The 21218-nt window shown below is 29.6% G+C and overlaps 1 protein-coding gene across 2 annotated transcripts in view; it reads right to left on the bottom strand.

Annotated features, from left to right (window-relative positions):
• Nucleotides 1-1596: 1596 nt before the first annotated feature.
• Nucleotides 1597-21218, bottom strand: part of Hrs (Hepatocyte growth factor regulated tyrosine kinase substrate) — a 58805-nt gene continuing 39183 nt past the window's right edge. For both annotated transcript variants that reach the window (XM_075375879.1, XM_075375880.1), the window contains 3 exons: nt 19427-19550; nt 15282-15413; nt 1597-9910 (listed from right to left, as the gene is read on the bottom strand). In XM_075375879.1, the coding sequence (XP_075231994.1) occupies nt 9183-9910; nt 15282-15413; nt 19427-19550 (984 nt within the window). In that variant the 3' untranslated portion in view covers nt 1597-9182. The remainder of the gene's footprint in view (nt 9911-15281; nt 15414-19426; nt 19551-21218) is intronic.

The following is a 21218-nucleotide window of genomic DNA, read 5'->3' as shown; positions in this document are numbered from 1 at the left end:
AAGATTTTATCACAGAAGTTAAGTGAAAGTATTTTAAATTAAAAAATTAGGTCTTTACGAAGAAAATTAAAATATTTTTCATTTTCCTGTTGAAATGATTGCATAAAGAACTGGAATTTACATAGATATATTGCCTGATGCAATTCTGATATTTTTATATTTTTGTACAAAAACTGGAAGAAAATTAGTTAGCACACATAGAGTAATAAATATTCGTGTATTTTGGCTCAAGTTTGATAGCAGTCTACTTACAATTTCTCTGCATTTATAAACCTACAGTTTTTTTATGTTTTATGCAAACATCTTTTTTTGTAAGCCTTTTCATATGTTTATACTAAAAAAATATATATATTTAAAATAAATTTAATAAAAACAACCATTAATATTTTTAAAATTCTGACTTTTTGCAGTTTGCACCAAATTAAAAATTATTTGTTAATTTTTTAAACTGAAGATGTCAACAAAAAAAAAAATTGTTAACAAGAGACCTGCATTTTGATAATGAAAAAGGGAATGCACAGAAATAATGTTAAGTAACTACTACCAAGTGCTAAGACTGAAATGCGGTAATATGTATTACTTTTTACTTCCTTGTACACAGTAAAGTTAGTAATTGAGATTGTGAAAAATTTCAGATTTCAATGGATATATTCATTTTGACCATCCCTGAATCCATTTTAACTAGTTTCAGCGTGATGATGGTACATAAGTATGTATCTTGCATAACTCAAAAATAATTAGCTGTAGGATGTTGAAATGTTGGATTTAGAACTGTTGTAACATCTAGTTGTGCACCTCCCCTTTTGATTGTAATCGACTAGACCAAAAGTGTCCAAAAAAGCCCAAATTCCAAACAATTTTGACTGCAGTAACAGCCCTCATTGAGAGCTTTTCAACAATATATCATAAGTGGAACTTATTTTCATTGGTTCCAGAGTTATAGCCAAATAAAATTTAATTAATGAAATATTTGCATCTTACAAGGGGAAGGCACATTGATTCAAATCCAGCTTCATCTCTTTTTTTTTAAATTTAAATATATTGATTTATTAATAATTATTATCCTCAGGTTGTAAAAAAAAATGTTACAATAAATAATAATTCAATAACAATAAAAAAAAAAACAAAAAAACTGTGAATATTGGAAACTATTAATGAAATAAAATTTTTTGTAGTTTTCATTTAAAAAAAAAAAAAAAAAAAGGTGTATATGTAATTTAACAGGCGTACAAGGGTGTCCACATCAGATTTTTTATCTCATATTTTTCAACTGTTCATTTTGAAGAAGCTTTTTATGAGAATACATTAGAATAACTTCAAGCTGTATTTATATCATGATGATAATCCAGTACTAAGTTATGATGGCAACAAACAAACAAAAATTATCTTCTAATTATCAACATCACCACATAAATTTTCCAAAAGTTTTTTGTTTATATTGAACAAACTTACATCAGAGAAACTTTTTTTACAAAAGAAAAAATTGGGTTAGCTGAGAACCTCTTTTTTCTGAAATTAAAGAAGTAGATCAATTCTTCTCAGGCCAAACAACTATTGAATATAACAATAAAAATAATTAAATAAAAAACAACCACATCATAATACTTTATTTATTTTTGTATAATCCTTTTTTTTCAATTATAAATATTTTTTATAAATAAAATATTAATAATAAACGATAGCTCAATTAAACAATATGATTTCTTATACAATATCAATGTCTGAGCAACAATCTTGCAACGTTAATATCATTTTACAGCAACCCTTTAAAAAAGCGATAAAGGCTACAGGTTTATATTTTTTCTACAAAACTTTTATCCCAACTGAAAATTTATAAATAAATGAATAAACACAGAGATAAATAAACTTCACCTCACCTTCTATCTGCACAATATAATAAAATATCTAGATTAGAATTATTTATTTTTGTAAAAAAAGATGATTTAATTCACAAACAAAATGCTAATACATATATTGGCCTTGCTTTATACATATAAATTACATATGTTGGTTAAATACAAGGATACATAGGTTACAGGTGTGACTGTTAATGCTGTAAAGATACATGTGGGATCTCAAACTGAACCAGGGGTAGTATCAGGATACCTGACTGAGAGAGGGTTGCTAACGACAAGGAGCTAGCAGGGTTGATTCATACGGATGGCTCAAGAAGGTAAACACAATGTTATGGGTACTGAAAGCATGAAACTGGAGAAGATTTATTTGCTTTGTTTAAACTATTCAAACTGCAAAAATATTTTACCTATATTACAAACCAAGCAGTACAAAATAAATGTTAACAGCAATGATGCATATGGTTAGTCAATCAATCTTAAGATAAAAGTATTAAAACAAATATATAATATTCCATTGTTAAAAAACAGCAGCAACCAGTACATGATAATACAGAATGAGAAACTGAAAATTATATTCAAACATTAATTAACCAATCACTTACAAGAAAAAAATATTTGGAATGATATGGGACATAAGGAGAACAGAAGTAACATTATTATGGAATGTTAAGTGAAAGTTAATACAAATACCTGACCTTTACAAAGGCTTCGAAGAAGAAAAATGATTAAACAAATAAAATTGCACGAAAACCAAATTCAATTACATGAGATTATACTAATTGGAAGATAGATCAGACTATAACAATGTTTTTGAAAAATGTCTAACGATTTGTTAAGTTATCTACAATGGTAACTGTGGTAAGTACTTATTTTATCAACTAAAATTATTTTATTTAAGGCTCATGGTAAAATTATCAAAAATATAATTTTTATCTTCTCATAATGATGCAACAATAAAGTTTCAAATGATTAGGAAAAAAATAAAATATTAATGCAATGTTTTGTTATAGAATTAAACATATTTCACCAATTAAGATAGGATTAGGTGATATAAATATATCATATAGACCTCCAACCACCATAAACTATAATCCACTGATAAAGTCTCCTCAAGAACCATAATGTAATCTCTTAACAATCCCAAATTAATAATGTCTTTTGTACATAGACAGTTTTCTTTTATTTTCTTTTTGTTAGTTGCAAGGTGACAAGAATGGATAGGATTTAGAGTGAAGAAGGATGTCTCTGAAAATGTTACTTATGTGGTGGAAAGAAGACAACTGCAATGGTATGGGCACACAACACGTTTGAATGAGTAAAGATTTTCATTGAGGATATGGAATGGGTTCTTTCCAGGCATGGAATAACAGGACAACTCAAACTTACATGAAGAGATAAGTTGAGAATTTTACATGAGGGGAACCATTATGAATAGGAGGGTTTGAGAATTGGGCTATGAGAAATGGCTGTATCAATTTACCATAAAGTATTGCACGTTATTTGTTAACAATAACCAACTTTATATAATAATAAAGTAAAACTTAAAAGAATTAGTTGGTTTAAAACATGGTCTTTTAATAAAAATTATTATCTTTTTTTTTAATTTATTTACTTAATTTTTAAACTAATCTCTTAATTGTATTCAAATATACTCGTATAACTTAAAATAATAAGAGTAAAAATAATATCAACTTTATAAAAATTAATATAAATATCTATCAATTATGCATAATTTATTTTTAATCTGGCAAATCAGGATTATGAAATTATGCTGAGAATCATCCCAGGAACATAAAATAACACAGGCTGAATTGATAATTTTAGATACATACTAAGTAAATTAATTATGTAAAATTAGTTTTATATTTTCTAAAAAAATGTTACAAAAACAAAATTAAAACAAATTATGATGCAACTGAAAAAACACCTAATTAATTTCATCATTACATACAGACAATCTAAAATATTATAGAAAAGAAAAATACTTGCAATCATTTCTTATAATATATCTTACAATCATTATTAAAAAAAATTTTTTTTAAATTTGATATTCTAAAAAAATATACATCTTTAATTTGGATGGACTTGATTTTTTCCTTGAAAATTAAAAATTATCTCATCTACATTGATAACAAATCAAGAAAATTATAATCTTAAAAAATTACTGAAACGCTACTAGTTTCCTAAAAGAAATGACTAAAAAGCATTAAAGTAAAGCGATTCAGTAACAATGAAATCATATCCACATTCAACTTACATTAAATTCAATTTTGATTTTTTTTTCAGCTGTTTTTTTCTAATTGAAATGAAATTTATAAAATACGTAATATGTATAAATATCTGTTTGCTTACATTTTTTTTTTAACAATATGTTCATCCATATATAACTATAAAAGACTATCTTTTAAATGCAAACTATGTATGGAAAAATCACTATAAAAAGTTCCTAATATTTTAAACAGGAAACAGCAGTAAAGTAAACTAAAAAAATACAAATACAGAAATAACAATGCACATTAATGTGAACTGTAACAAGTCATTGATCAAGACAAGTTTTCATTTATTACATGGTAATTCTGAAATATTAAAATTATGATTCCTAACAAGTATAATCCATAATTAACAAAAGTCTGCTGCTATTTGAAGTTTAATTCTACCAATGAAAATATTTAAAGGTTAAATATCCTAGAAAAAAAAAAAATTAATTCTAAAAAAGAATTCATGAGAGGATTAATATCAAATTGTATATACATTGTAAAGGAATATTTTGGCTTTCTAAAACTGCAAGAATGCTAATAAAAATATGTATTTTGTCTTATGTTAATCTGAATATATTTTCACTGTGGAATGGCATGTTTGCAGTAAAGTGTTGGTAATGCTTTGTTCTCTTTAGTTTCTGTGCCACAGGTAAAATAAATCTAATGAATAAATAATTTAGACCCTCACTAATAGAAACCATAATTAAGTATAGTGATTATTATGAGATCTCATATTTAAAAGAGAAAAAAAAATAACAGGTTGTGAAACTGTTTTTTAATCTACCACCAAAAATTTTATAAAACTGTTTTTTTACCACTATATTTATTTTTTATTTCTCTCCTTTGTATTTTTCGTTCATTCTAATTATCATAATCTCCCACATTAGTTCATTATTTTTTTAATATTTTTTCTTTGCAGTTCTGGACTTTTGTAGTTCATGTTGGTGTTAATTAATACTAAAAGTTTAGTTAATGAACAAAACTGATTAGTTACCTACGATAAGGTGACAAATGAGAAGAATATGTAGCAGTGAAAATATAAAGTCTAACCAAGATTTGAATCCAGAATAAAAGGCAAAAATGTTATTAGTTGTAGAGAGGCAAGTAGAATTTTCAAGGTAATACCTGCTTTTTCATTAACATCATTTGGTACTACCTTGCATGCACATCAAAGATGCTAACTGTCTTATCAAACCTACTGAAGCCACTTTTATTTTACTTGATTGTGACTTGGCAAGGAAGGTTATACTTCTAATATCTTAATGTTTTGTTTGTTCTTTACTAAATGCTAACTCAGTTTTAATCAAAAAAGGTGAAATAATTTGTTTTGACAACCAATGTCTGCTGTGTGTATTATTCTTGAAAAATCAAAATGGCAGTTATTTTTAAGAATTACAACAGGAGTAAATGAGTAAGATAAATAGTTCCTACAAAAACTATTTTAATTTTTTTTGAAGTCGCACATATAAAAAAAAATCATTAGGTATATTTCATAGAAACCAGTTGTGACATTTACTTTCTAGTAGTTGCTTTCTACAATTGCTTCTTAAATTGGATGTTTAGGTATATTTTGTAAGACCAACTAGTGTCAGTTTTTTCTATAGTTCTCTAGTTTTTTATTGTTAATTGTTAGCATGTAGTTGTTATTCTAAAATATGTCACTTAGCAACTTCTGTATGTATACTTAACCTTAGTAGATTAGTAATTATTAGGTATCTGGTATAGAAAACACAATGTAATATATACTGTGGGAAATAAAATTTTTTACTTTTTGGCTTTACCAAAGTGAAATACATTTATAGTGGATATAATTTAGAAAATATGAAGTTTGATAAAAACCTTTATGATTGTAATCATTTTTGATTAACCCAATCTGCCCCTTTGACAAGTTCTACCTCATCAGAAGATGACATGACCTTACAACACTTTGACAAGCACTACTTGCCATACCATAATGGTGCCTAGCCATCTGCCCTTTTGATGTGTATCGTTCGCTGTATGTTTTATAAGGAATAATACACTCAAAATTGTTCATGCTTTCATCGATGACAGTGGAAGTCTAATCTTCATTGTATGGAACAAAATAAAGGCGTAAACCTGAGAAAAGATTTTTCATTTTTTACATCGTATTGTCATATTTCAGCTATAATATAAATTTATTTTTATTTATTTATATATTAATAATAAATTTAGATAAAGTAATCATTTTTTTTAAAACAAAACCATGGCCATAAATATTGGCCAACCTGTTGAAATCGTCAAAACGACATTCATGTATTTGGTTCGATTACGGTGTTGTTAGCTAACCTCATATTCGTGTTACAGTTTATATTCTGATTTCTTTTTTGCAGAAAAATGTCTCTATATTTATCACATTTTCACATTGAGGAATTACTTTTAGAAGGTGACAATGATAATGATGAAGATAATCTGGTGCATGGAGTGACAGATGAAGATGAATCAAGCGGCAGTGAAAATGTTCAGAGCACATCCAACTACTGTTGGAAGTACTTTACTATCATCATAGTAGTAGTAGTAGTAGTAAGAATAAATAAAGCAGTAGTAAGAAGAAAGCAGTTCCTTGGAAATGGAAAAATGCAGAAACTAATGTAAAAGTAATTCTGTTAACTGGTGAACCAGGGATTGATGTAGATGTCATGGATAAGATTATTTCTAAAAATTGTGTGAAGTATTGATTCTAAATTAAATTTTGATTGATGATTTCTACAAAATTATTGCTTCGGTGATACTAACAGGCATGCAAATGAACATAGGCCTAACCTTGTAAGAAATGACAATATTTATCAGTGGTTTGATGTTATAGTGGACAAGCTAAAAAATTATTTTGCCCTAATTATATTAATGTTGCAAAATCCTAAGTCGAAATTGCAACATTATTGATCTAAATGAGCTATAATGCACACTCCTACATACAAGGAAATAATGCCATACAAACGCTTTGTATCAGTTAGCAAATACCTACATTTTGCACATGATGTCGATAGGCTAAAAAATATTAGACCCATCATAGAATATTTTAATATAAAATTCCAGAATATTTATACCCCAAAGAAACAGTATGTATCGACGAAAGCCTTATGAAATGTAGAAGTAGACTATGCAATATCCAATTCAACAAGGCTAGGAAAGCACGTTTTGGTATCAAATTTTATAAATTGAATGAATCAGAATCCAGCTACTGCTGGAAATTTTCAGTATATTGTAGGCAAGATGAATGTAATGAAATGCTGGCTAGTAAAGCTATAGTGTTAGAACTTTCAAAGGATTAACTAAAATAAGTTATTCATTTTTTAAGACAACTGGTATAGCTCACCAAACCTTTATAAAAATTATTGGTAAACAATACCTATGCTGTAGGGAGTGTTAGGCATGATAGAAAAAATATGCCGACCAAATTTGCTCCTCAGCGGCTTCCCATGAGAGTGTGATTATCAAAGTGCTGAAAGCATTTCATGTGTAAAATGGCAAGATAAAAAAACAAGTTTTAGTTATAACCATCAAACATTCAAAACCAAATATGATTGCTATTGGAGTTATTAGAAGAAAAAGAGTTAGAAATCAAGTTGAAATTATTCCAGTTGTCAAGCTGTAGTGTGTAATTGATTATACCTTGGGAATGAGAGGTGTGGGTAAACATCACCAAGTTTTGTCATGTTTTTCTCTAATGAGGTGCTATGCCAAAAGCTACAGAAAAATATTTTTCTACACGTTTGATGTGGCTATAATGCCTATAAATTATGGAAAAAAATAACTAGAAAAGATACTAGTAAACTTTATACAATAAGTGATTTTTGTTTGACTCATTATCATCATTACTATTTGTGACTCAATTATTGCATGGACAACTCGCCCAGTGTATGAAACTCGAGGTAGACCATCCAGTGGCGCAACACCTGTACGCCTAGAGAAAAAAACAGTGGGCTCATTTTGTTGAAACAATTCCTGCTACTGCTAAAAAACCAAATCCAACAAAAAGATGTTTTGTTTGCGCAAAACAAAAGAAAAGAACTGAAACCATGTGGCAGTGGAAGAAATTTCAAATTCCTCTTCATGTCCCACAATGTTTCAAAATCTTTCATTCAAAAACATATTTTTACATGTAATTAGAAACTAAGTATAGGATTAGTTACAAGTGTTAGGATAGGAACTCAAGTTAGGCTAATTTACATAGACTCACTAAATGGTGAAAAAACACTTGTGTTTAGGACAAAATCGAACATTTTTAAGAAAAATGAAACAAGTTGTACCTCAAAAAAAAAGTTAAGAAAATTGCTTTATGTATTTTCTTCTTTTTTTTTCAGTGTATATTGTGGGCTGGATGGGTTGAAGTCTAAGAAAAAAAATATATATAACAAAAATTTTTTTAAATTAAAAAAAAAATGAATAATGTAATGTTATGTTAATAACATCATTTAAAATGTTGATTTTAGATCCGAGTATCAAATTTAATGAAAAAAAAAAATTAAAGGCTTTTTATCAGATATTATTTGCACCTATTGAATATTCTTAAGCAGAAAACAATAACTAATAATAAACAAACATAATTTGAATAAAAAATGAAACTAAAACATTGGGTTCATATTGTTTTTGTTTTTTTGGAATTAGGTGATGAAGAGTCAAAGGAGTTAAAAGGAAAAAAGAATTCCTTTTAACAATGCTCTGCTCTATCTGAAAGAAATTACTAATATCTAATATTTAAAATGAGCTACTTCATTTTTCATGGATATAAATAACATTTTATTAGAAATAAATACTAATAGCTTAAAAAATACATAAGAAATTATAATAAATATACAGTTTCTACTATTTAATAATTGTTATATATCATCACAAATAAAAACATAATATATTAACAAACTGTGATATAGAATATAAATGTTTTATAAAATTCCACATAAATACATAAACAAAAAAATAAATATACATTGTGCATTATATTACGAGAAGAAGTGAGGTGTATTACATATTGCACAAGCTATTATAATTCTCTCATAAATCCATAAAATATAACATTAGATAAAATTAATGAATTAAAATAATATTATTTTTAATCAAAACTAATAAGTTCTGCAGTTTCTGGCGGTTTATTCTGATTTTCTTGTAACTGAGGAGATGGGGGTTGTTGTTGAGGAGGAGGCTGTACTTGTGGAGGAGGTTGAGGCTGGAATGTTTGTGGAAGTGGTTGCATTGTTAAATGGGGTGGCATCATCATGGGTGGTGCTCCAGCTACCATATGTGGTTGTGCAGTTTGAGTAGTTGAATTCGGTATAATTTGTGGATTCTGACTGGTTGAAGTCTGTAACATTGGTGCGCTCTGACTTGGCGGTGCAGGGGGCATCATCGATGCGTTTTGACTAGTTGGTGGAGGCAAAATTTGAGCATTTTGACTACTTGGGGCTGTAATCATTGCTGAACTCTGGTTAGTAGGTGCGATGGAGACTTGAGTTGTATTTAAACTCATAGGGGGATGCCCTTGACTTAATGGAGGTTGTGTTTGTGGCATATGACTCATTTGCGATGGAGGTGGCTGTCCCATATTTGGTGGCATATGTTGACCCTGACTCAAAGGTGGAGCTGGAAGACCTTGACTACCTAACTGTGGATGCATTTGCGGTTGTTGGCCAATTGGTTGTGTACCCGGTGCCGGAGGCAAACTATGCATCTGTCCTGGTGGACCTACATGTGGTGGTCCCATCATTCCAGGAGGTAACATGGGATTAGGAGCAATCATGTAGCCAGGACCCAATGTTGGTGGTAACAGTTGTCTTGCCAAGCCTATTGAAAAACGAGAAAACCACATCAAAATACAAAAAGTAAATTTAAAAATATAACAAATGATAGATAAATAATTAAATAACAAACTAATAATAATTTTAAATATTGTGAAACTTTGAACAATTCAGAAATTTTAACTAGGCAAATTGTAACAGTGAAATATCCAGATATACAATTCTAAATCGATTTCCATGAAGTATTACTTAGAAAAAAACACTATGTACTTTCAAACCATTAAAATTAACCTTAGTTTTGGCAACTTAATGTTAACAGTAATGCATTAACTGGCTAGCTTTAAAAACAGATCTTTGAATGTATTATTCATATTAAATATAACATATTAATATCAAAATGTTCAGAATAAAGTGAAGAATTAATCTTAAAAAGAAAGAATTAATCTTCAAATTAAGATTGGTAATCATAACTTAAATTAAGATTAATTAAAATTATATAATTTATTATTATTAAAATTAATTAATGAAAATTTTGAATAAAAAAAAATTAAGTTTTTCAGAAAAAAACATTTTTACAAGTAAAATTAATTTCACATTATAAATAAATCGCTTATATATATATATTTATAAATAAAAAGTATTTATTTTATATTTTACTTTAGTAGTAATTTATTTTATAAATAAAAAGTTATCATTTATCTAGTATTTACAAATTTACACTACTCATCAACATCATTATTCATTACTGGTTTCTGATGGAAAACAGCAATGGTTCAATTGTCAGAATCTTCATCAACATTGTCATTATTTATTGTAAACTATCTGATTCCAGGTCTTTATGTAATATATGCCCAATACATTAAGATTCATTTTATGAATACAATAAAAAATTATACGCTTGTGGAATAATCAAAACTAAAAGATTCACAGAAAAAAACACTGCAAATATAAAAAAATCAAATACCAAATGAAAAATTTACAGTAAGCAATATATATAAGCTCGCTCAGCTTACATAAAAAATAACAGGGATAAAAAGATAATTTTATCAAACTAATGTATTTTACAGATCTGTGTAAATTGAAGAATTTCCTTGGGTATACTATGAGCAGTAATCAAGAGTTAATTATAGTATTAAAAAAAACCCAGAATTGTTGAATGCGGTTTGTGGTGAAACACTATTGCCTAGGAGTACAATATTTATATATGAATTTGGGTTAGGATTTGATAACAATACAGCAAAGTAATTTTCAGTTTCACTAACAGAAAACCATTACATATTAAACATAAAGTATTAAGAGTACTATCAATTTATCTACTGAAACAAAAAAACTTAATGTCATTTTTATCTTTACAACCATCTAAAAATTAAGTGACAACCTTAAAATTAAGTTTTCATTGCTTAGAAACATATTTCTCAGATTAACCATTAATCAGAGGTCCATTTTAAAGAAAATCTTCGTCATGTAATAGAAAAAAAAAATCACTTTAATTTTCACTGATCAATTTTAGAATTTTCTAACCCTTCCTTTTCTTTTTTCTTCCTTTGCCTACTTGATCAACCTAATTTTTTTTATTTATACAATAATACCTCAATGAAATTAAAATACTAATTATGGATCTGACTTAGATGATTAAGTAACACTATCAGGGTGAAGCAGAAGTCGGTATTAGGGTGGGGACTATGCCCTTCCATGGCGTACGGGCTATGATCCCGTTGATATAGACAGAGTGGTTTCTCGAATGGCACTGAAAAAGACACAGGAGATTAACCAACTTGATCCGGATATATTATTCCATCTGCTGCCTGTCATAAGAGAGCCGCTTGGCAAGCTGTTCTTGGGGTGCCTAGGCTGGGGCTGCTTCCCAACTTGTTGGAAAGTGGCTTTGGTGAGGATGCTCTTAAAATCAGGTTGGTTGTGGAATGGTTCTGGGAAAGAACATTGAGGTGAACTGTTTTCTAAATTGAGGCCAGTATGACTTCATGAAAGGGGTTGGCACTGAGGACTGCATCTTAAATGCTCTTGTCAAGGTGGAAAGCGCCGACTGTAAATATGTTTTGGCAATTTTTATTGACTTAGAGGCAGCATTTCCTTCTTTGTGTTGCGAGTTCTGTCCTCTGTTAATTGGAACGCCGCAATGTTCTCACAGCCCTGCAGGCCGTGGTACGTGACTGTTTGTCTAACTGTACGACTCTGCTTAAGGATGTGCACCTAGTTGTGGAAAAATCTGTTACCAGGGAAAGCCTGCAGGGTTCCGTTCTTGGTCCCCTGTTGTGTTACCTGGTATTCAACGGATTTCTGGGATTGACATTTCCAGAAGAGGTCATGACCCAGGCTTTTGCTGATGACCGTCTCCTTTTGGTTCATGGTAATTCACAACCACAGCTAGAATACCCGATGCAGGCGGCCTTGTCAACCGCAGAGGGCTGGATGGACATTCAAAATTTAAAGATTTCTGTGCCCAAGACAAATTTTATGCTTCTCAAGGGTGTAGACAAATTATTGTAGTCATAAACCCCATATTAAATATAAAGGCCGTGTAATCAGCCGAGTGAGAGTTCATAAGTACCTAGGTGTTTTGTTTGAGAAAAGTTGATGTTTAGCAACCACATTAGGCAAGTAGCAGCAAACACCATCTAAGTGATGCACAAACTTAGGAGGATTGCTCAGAAAGACTATGGGTTGTCGGGCTATCAAATGTACATGGTGTACAAAGGCGTGTTCGAAAGCATGACCTCTTACATGGCGCCTGTTTGGGCACATAGGTTGATTATGAACAGAGCAGTTCTTCAAAATTTAAGGAGTGGCCCAGTGCAGAGCCTTAAGTATATGCACTGGTGTTTTTAAGACAACCTCTTACGAGGCTACAATCGTATTGGGAAAAGCTCTCCCAATTGATTTAGTCGTAAAAGTTTGAGCAGCCATGTGGAAATTGTGAAGAGGCTGAATGGCCAAGGTATTTGGGATGCAGTTTCAAGCCGAGCCAGCACCAAAGTAGAATGATAATTACATTTCACTCGATCTAAATTTCATTCAGTTGCCCATCTCCCACCTGTGGAAGAAGCTGCAGAGCCTCGCGATGGATGCATGGCAGCTGGAATGGCACACCACGACTAAGTGAAGATCCTTGTATAAATTTATACAGGATCTGGGCGGATGGTATGCCTTGAGCTCGTTTTTAAGGTCAACGGGTCCCCGGGTGCTCACCAACGACGCTAACTTGAACCAATATCTATTTCGGAAAATTGGCCACCACAAGCGGTGAGTCAATGTGGCGAGAGCCGCATTGTTGGATTGTGTGGGAGTTCCTAGATGCGATTGTTCAATCGGCATCTGCAATTTACTTAAGGGAAAGACTCTTACTGCATTTTCGTGGGAAGCTAACCCTGGGTATGGCTGACTACCAGCCAATTATTATGGCTCCAACCGCTATAAAATAGTGAACAGGTACTTGCTGGCATTCAGCGACCTAGGCGTGGCAGTGAATTGCTGCCTAGATGAAATAAATTTTATTATGGATATCATATATATTTTTAGTAGTTGACTGGGTGCGCCTCCCCCTTTTAGCAAATATATGACAAGTGATCGGTTGGGACACATAAGCCAACTGTTCGAGGTTCAGTTGGCGTTTGTGGCACAGACATTCGGTTTTATGCTTTAGGATGACTGAATGGGGTGGTGGCAGGAGAAATGCCAAGTAAACCAAAGTAACACTATCAGGGGATGTCCATCAGGAAACTGACACCTTCCTTTAATATCATTTATAATAAATTTTTTTTTTTTGTAATTATAAACCTATATGTAATTTTATGTACATTTCATATACGTAATTTTACATGATTAATTTATAATTTTTTATTATGGTAATGTAGATGAAGGTAGGGGAGGTGGCATAATGTTTCAATGATATACAAGATAAATATGACACTTTCCAACAGATAATGGAGCAACCATTTCTTTACTGAAGTGGTAAATATGGATTTGTGAAGCTCTGTATTCTGAAGTTGCACAAAAAGAAAATTTTTAATTTTCACATATGTCTCTATCAATAAGCTGACTAAAGCTGTATGTAATATGACCTACCAATCTATTTACTTCTCTTTAGAGAGAAGAGATTCTGCCACAGATTTAACTCTTTTCCTACTTCTTTTAAGACTTATTCATTCTGTCCTTTAACAACCTACTAATTTTCAACATCGTCTCAAATACCACACTTCAAAGGCATCTGCTCTTTTTCTTTCTTATTTATCATAGTCCATATATTGTTTCCATAAAGAGTTGCACACCACAAAACAATTTTAAGAATTTCTCTCCAATTTTTATACCCGTATTTGATACTACAAAATCTGTGATGCTGCACTTGCATGAAATCAATTTTTAAGGCTGAATTTATAATTTTAGTCATAATTTTGACAATTTTAACCTTATACACGAAACTTGCACAGATGTAATAAGCATTATTTTAGCATTCAGGACAAAAAACAGAAAAATCTTTGACTGGCCATAACTTGAAAACAAAGTATTTCTGGAACCATTTTTACAAATTAAATTATTATACCTATAACTTCAAGCACGAACTTTCTGGAACACTCTTTATTAGACCCTTTATCTTATTATTTAATTTTTCATTTTTCTATTCTCTATAACTTCTGCTCTTATTTATTTTCAAACTGTGCTTCTCTCCTAGTGATATATCAATTTCGATTATCTTTCGATTTTCTTCTAATTGATTTTATACTTCTGCCAAATGAACAGTGCCATCAGCAAATCTCAACATTTTTATTGTGTCTCCTTGAATAGCTGCTCCACTCTAAAACTTTTTCTTCAATTTCTGTATTGCTTCTTTTAAACATAAATGAATAAACAGAAAAACAGTATAAACAGAAAAACAATTCCTCTGTGAAAGACAGCCTGTCTTTTTTCACTTCTATCTCTTTTTCAGTATTATCTGATTCTTGTATGAACTGCACTTAGTCTTATACATGCCTATTTCAATCCAATTTTACTTAAAATTTAAAAAATTTTACATTAACAAATGCAATAATCTGGATTTTTAAATGCTATGTAGGTGAGTTTATTTTTTTGCCCAACTTCTAAAATTATTCACAGGCCAGAATGGTCCCCTTTATGTCCATAATCTTTCTGAAACTAAAAAAATCACTATATAATTAATATTAACTATTTATTTAAAATGTTAAGCTTATTCCTAGTTCTACTAAGACAATCTGTACAAACAAAATTATTTTTTTTTAATGCCTACATTAATAAAATATAATAAATCAAATATTGATTTTTTTTTTTTTTATATCATACCTGTTTTTTACTGAAAGACATAAGTTTTTACTTTATATGACTTTTATTGGTTAAATCTTTCAACAAATAAAGGCTCATCAAAATATTGATGATAGTGGTCTTACCTGGTTGTGGAAAGGGTGTATTATAATTTGGAGCAACCGTTGGAGGAGGAAAAGGTTGATGATGTGGTGGAGGTGGTGGCGGCATAACCATATTTGCAGCACTAGGTAAACTTGTCTTATCAAAATTAGCACCTGATCATAAAAAACATAAAAAAATAAAATTCTTAATTATTTAAGACTAAGAAATAGTCATCATTATTAAATTCTAAAATTGCAATATTAACAACAATATGAGTTATAGTTTGATATACTTAAACATTATGAGTACAATATATTTATTAAGAGTTGAGTATAATATATTTATTATTCTTTCATAACTGAATTATTTCATAACAAACTGCAATAAAAAACAAAACAAAAATGCATAATGTAAATAGTGGCTAAAGCAACACATTGCTCAGTTTCTGACCACTGCTGGCAAAATTTCACCTGAAAAATTTTGGTTAATATGAAAGATGTTTTATTGTTTGTTTTTAAACCTAAAATGACAACTGTCAACTTTTACCGATATATGGTGTGGTTCAAAATGAAACTACTAGAAAATTGACACTTCATCATCTAAAATAAGAAAATCTAGTCAATAAATCTTCTGGAAAATTAAAAAAATTAGACTGCCAGAACAGAGAACATTTTTACTATCTCTTGCAATGTTAAATACTATAAAAATAAATTTTTTATAGTTTGTTTTTGTCCACAAGCAGTTTTCAATGTGAGGCAAACTTTTTTGCCCTGAGAGAGAAAAACAAAAGTCAGTACTAGTTATTGTGACTAAACATTCTTCTATCTTGCTGTTTAAAAATAAAATTAATGTCATCACCTCATATCCAAGTGTGGGGTTCATTTGTCCCTAAAGTCTAGCAGTAACATTCCTTGCTTATTTACTTCAGTTAAAGAGTAAAAAAAGATTGCAAAACTTCTGGAATGTTAAGACCTTGTATTGATTATGATTTCAAAAACTGTTTTAATTGTGTTGAATTCTTTTTAAATTAGAATCTGAATTACTAAAAGAAAATGAAACTGAAGGGATACACTTTTTGAAATGTTCCATAGCATATTAATTGTATCCAGCTTCTCTAATGAGAACAGACAGTCAACAGCAAGATAACTATAGCTCCAGAATTATAAAAAATAGCCACATATGGAATCAGAACAAGTTAATAACAAGAAAGATACTAATGAAACTAAAAATTTAAGTCAAAGGATGATCAGTTATCTGTTGAACCAAAGGGTTTAATCCTCTGAAAGACAAGTCAAATTAAATAATAAATGAAATATTTACAGAACTGCATCCTACAGCTTTAAAGAAAATTAAAACCTGATTGTTCAACTGAATATTATTAGATAAAATATTACTTTATCTATTTATTTCATTGAGATTAATCTTTTTAAGATTCAAACTACTCTTTTGAACTATTAAATTATATATTTAAAATTTTACTAAAAAAACTCACCATCTAGGCAAAGACAATTGAAATAAGACATTTCTTACCTTAATTTTATCATGATACAATATAATCTGCTAATAAACAATGAACATCTAATAATATTAAATAAATTAAATTCCTATAATGATAATTTAAAATTCACATTTGAAATACATAATAGAATGTTAAATTATTTAGATGCCAATATCAAAATAAATAAGTATAATCTAATTGAAACTTCAGTATTTAGAAAGGCTACATTTAATAATATAAAAATTTATAAATAATCAAATCTCCCTTGGTCACATAAAATTAACATTTATATAAATATGATTAATAGAGCAATGTAGTACACACAAAATAAGAAAAATAAATTATATAATGAAATAAACATAAAAACAGGGATGATCACATCAAATCTGGGACTTTTGTTAGAATAGAGTATAAATGGAGATTCCTGTGAATTCTGTTGGTTGTACACATAGGGTACAACCAACATCAGCTATTACTGCATGGTGCGCTGGCGTGAAGCAACATTAAACAACAACAATCAGTTGTAAAGAACATGGCGTGTAATGTAGTGAATGTATTTGTGGAACACCTGCGTTGTAATGAAAGTTCTCATGAATAAAGGCATAAACCTGGTGAGATTTATTCACAACTCCTTGCACAGTATGATAATGAGATTCTTAGTCACAGTAAAACACTTGAGTGGTGGAAACATTTTAAAAAACGTCATACATTAGTGAGTGACGATTCCGGTCAAGGTGGTTTGGAGCTACCAAAGTTATGGCCTCAGTTTTTTTAGATAAAAGCGGCATCATTTTGTCAATTTTCTACCATATGGAGTCAATACTAACCGTAAGAACTACTGCAAAGTTCTTAAAGATGTGCACAATACTCTCAAGAAAAAACGACCAGGAATGATCATGAAAAAACTTACCTTCACTTGTTTGGGCCCTAGAAATTGTTCCTGGGATGCCAGCATTTCAACAGTAATGATGAGGTGAAGCAGTCAGTCCTATCTTCATTTTGTACAAAAAATTTTCTATACTGTGGGTATCCAGGCATTAGTGAAACGCTGGGATAAATGCAGCAGGGGATTAAATGATGAAATAAGTATTTTATACTATCATAAGTGTGTTCTATAGTTATTAAAAATTAGTAACTCCAGATTGACCTGAACGCCCCTCGTATATAGAAGTTGAAAATGGGTATGATACTACTTTAATTAATAATATTTATAAAAAACAAAGATCAAAACATAATAACAAAATAACTAACTTACAACAACCGATACATAATAAGACAAAAAAAAGTGAAACAAAGTATTTATAAACTAATAATATATCATTGAAAACATTACTGAAATTATTTATAATAAACAGCTATTTAAACTGGTATACAAACATAATAACTACTTAATAAAATATTTAAAATTCCAAAATTGAAATAATATAATACACATATTCTGTGTGGAATTTATAAAATTAAATGCAATGATAGTGATGGTATTTATATAGGAAAAACAAATACACCCTCTAAAAATAAATTTCTTGAAGATGATAGGAATTACAAAAATAATAAATTAAGTATATCTAATTGTTCCGTTCCATGTTGAGCCGGTTGGTGCTGCACTCTAGCATCTACTAGTGCTGGTCGGCGAATTAGTCTCGTATGATGATTCGAGTGCCAAATTCTGTTCAGTGCGATCATGATTTGTTTAATGTAAAATTTCATTCGTAGTCTAATGTGACTAGTTTTATTTAGTGTTTAAAGTCTAATGTGGCTTATAGTTTTTATTGATAATGTTCAATATATTATTCTGACTAATGTGTCATTTATTCATCAGTCTAATGTGACTTGTATTTCTCGATATTCGAAAAATGTCTAATGTGACGGATTAAATTTAATTATTCAAGAAGAATATGTTTTAGCTTATTTCATCATTTCAAAATATTAATACGGCAGACCATCTAGTAAACAATAAACACTTTTTCTGATATTGACACAGAATTTAAAAATTAGAAATGAATAAAAATGACAAAAAATTCACTAGAAAAATATTACATATCACATATATAAATATAAACAAAATTTAAATTTGAAAAACCATCAGATAGTATTTGAGGAAGATATTTCTTATAAAAACTACAACAATACTACTCTTATAATAAATTAATACGTACGATTTTATTATAATATTACAATGCTATAATGAACATTACACCATGTCCATGGTATTATTTTAATGATGCAGCATATTGTTAATTTTTAATATTTTAATTTTAATGTACAATTTAATAAAATGAATTTAATCATGATTGAGGATGCAGGATCCCACAAAAGTATTATCAAGATAAAATTAAGGTAAGAAATGTTTTATTTCAATCTAGGTAGTTTATGTTAAAATTTATAAAATACTACTTTGCTGTTAAAAGACACATTACAATAGAATGTAGCAGTTGTCTGAATTAGTTGAATATTTTTAAAATCCTGTCGTATAAAATTTTACAATCAATTTATTCTTTTTCTGCATCAAAATATTTAATGAATAAGTTTATCTATTCAGTGATACTTTTTACCATAAATTACATCTAAAGGTGTAGTTTATGATAATAATAATAATAATTAATCTGAGCTTAATTTCAATGACAATTATCTCAGATTATTAAAGATTAAATAAATTCATAATTAAAAGAAAAGTTCTTTCATTATTACCTGATGGAATATAACCAAGTTTATTATAAGATCCTATCAGGTATTGCTGCTTCTGTTGCTCTTGTCTCATCTGCATTTCACGTTCTTGCTCTTGGATTCTCTGAAGTGCTAACTGCCTCTGATACTATTAAAAAAATAAAATAAAAAACAGGATTCATAACTTTTATCACACAGATAAACATTTGAAACCTAAAAATAATTTTTTTAAATTATGTAAAAAATATATCTCTTCTTGGTGTAAAGAAATCTTTAATTAAAAACAAGCAATCATATCTGGATTACTCCAGGTGTAGCCACTATACTAACAGAAACATCTCCAAAGTCTAGTAAACTTTATTACAGTAAAAAATTGAACATGAACTTAAAAAAAAAGTAATTTATGTAATCTTTAAAAAATTAAATGGTTAATAAAAAGAAAAATAACTATTTCTTTCTAAGAGGGACACAGTTGAACACAGTTCAAAACTGAATACATTGAACTGCTTACAAAAATTAACTTTTTTTTTTCCTGATGTAACCCTTTTCCTTATATTTTTATTTAATGCCATCCTAAGCAAAATATAACTTGCCAAAAGCAATATTTTTACATGCATAAAAAACAGACTAAATTTTATATTAGATAATAAAGGGTGAGCAACATAAAACCGAACCCATAATGTAACCACTGCAGAATCGGTAGGTTATGTTGGAATAAAATTTTATGAATGATACAGATAAATTAAATAAGAAAAACATAAAATGTAATTTAAATATTGCATTTATTTACCTTATTGTTATAAAAGATGTTCAAAACCACCACCCTGGGCATCGATGAACTTTTGTGCTCGACTGATCATATTGAGAGTCGTCTGGCGCAAAACAGTGCGGTCAATTGTGTTGATTTCTCATTGAATGTTCACCTTCAGTTCATCAAGAATATGGGGATTAGATGTACAAACTCTTTTCTTTAAGTAGCCCCCAAAGGAAAAAATTGCAAGTAGACAACACTGGGAAACATTGAGGCTACCGTCCACTGCTAACAGCCCATTCATTTGTGAAAGCTGCATAAATGCAATTCAGTGAAACGTTTATGTGTGGCACATTACTATCATTGCTATGCCTTGTTGTAAGAAGCTTTATTCTTTTTCATTATCAGTTAATTACTGGGATACAAGCATTCAGAAATTTTTCTACAAATACTTGACGTGATTCTTCAAACGATCCAGAACAAATATAGGCCTAAACTATAGCTAATCTTCTCCTGGACAAAGGATTTTACACAAACACAACTGCATTCACAATACCACACTGCAACAAAACATATACTGCACTAACACATCAGTACTGCAACAATCAAACAATATACTGCAACAATCAGCAGTAACATATACATCCACTGATCGTGCTAGTTGTGTGAGAGTCTTTCATAAATAATGTTGGGTAACTGTTTCATTATGGGTTCAGTTTTATGTTGCTCACCTCTGTATAAGGAATAGGAATAGATTATAAAAGGAAAAGGTTCAAAATGTCATAAACTGAACCAGGGTGGTGGCTGACACAATTACTGTGGTATGCATCCAAGGAAAAGAATAAAAAAATATGAAAATGGAGGGAAGAAAAAGGCGATGGACAACTCAAGAGGGAAAGCTTCTGATCCCATTTTACCGCTTGGGACCAAGAAGGGTAACAGTGTTAGATAATATTGTATGTAAGTATTAACAATTTTATGGTGGTTCAGAAAAGAAGATCAACTTAGATAGGTCAAACGATTCAATCTTTGGAAATGTTTTACTTTATTATTATAACCTTGGAC

This window comes from Lycorma delicatula, chromosome 9 (assembly GCF_047948215.1).
Source record: "Lycorma delicatula isolate Av1 chromosome 9, ASM4794821v1, whole genome shotgun sequence".
In the NCBI taxonomy this organism is placed as follows: domain Eukaryota; kingdom Metazoa; phylum Arthropoda; class Insecta; order Hemiptera; family Fulgoridae; genus Lycorma; species Lycorma delicatula.
The sequence above is the reverse complement of the archived record's forward strand: the minus strand, read 5'-3'. Positions and strand labels throughout refer to the sequence as shown.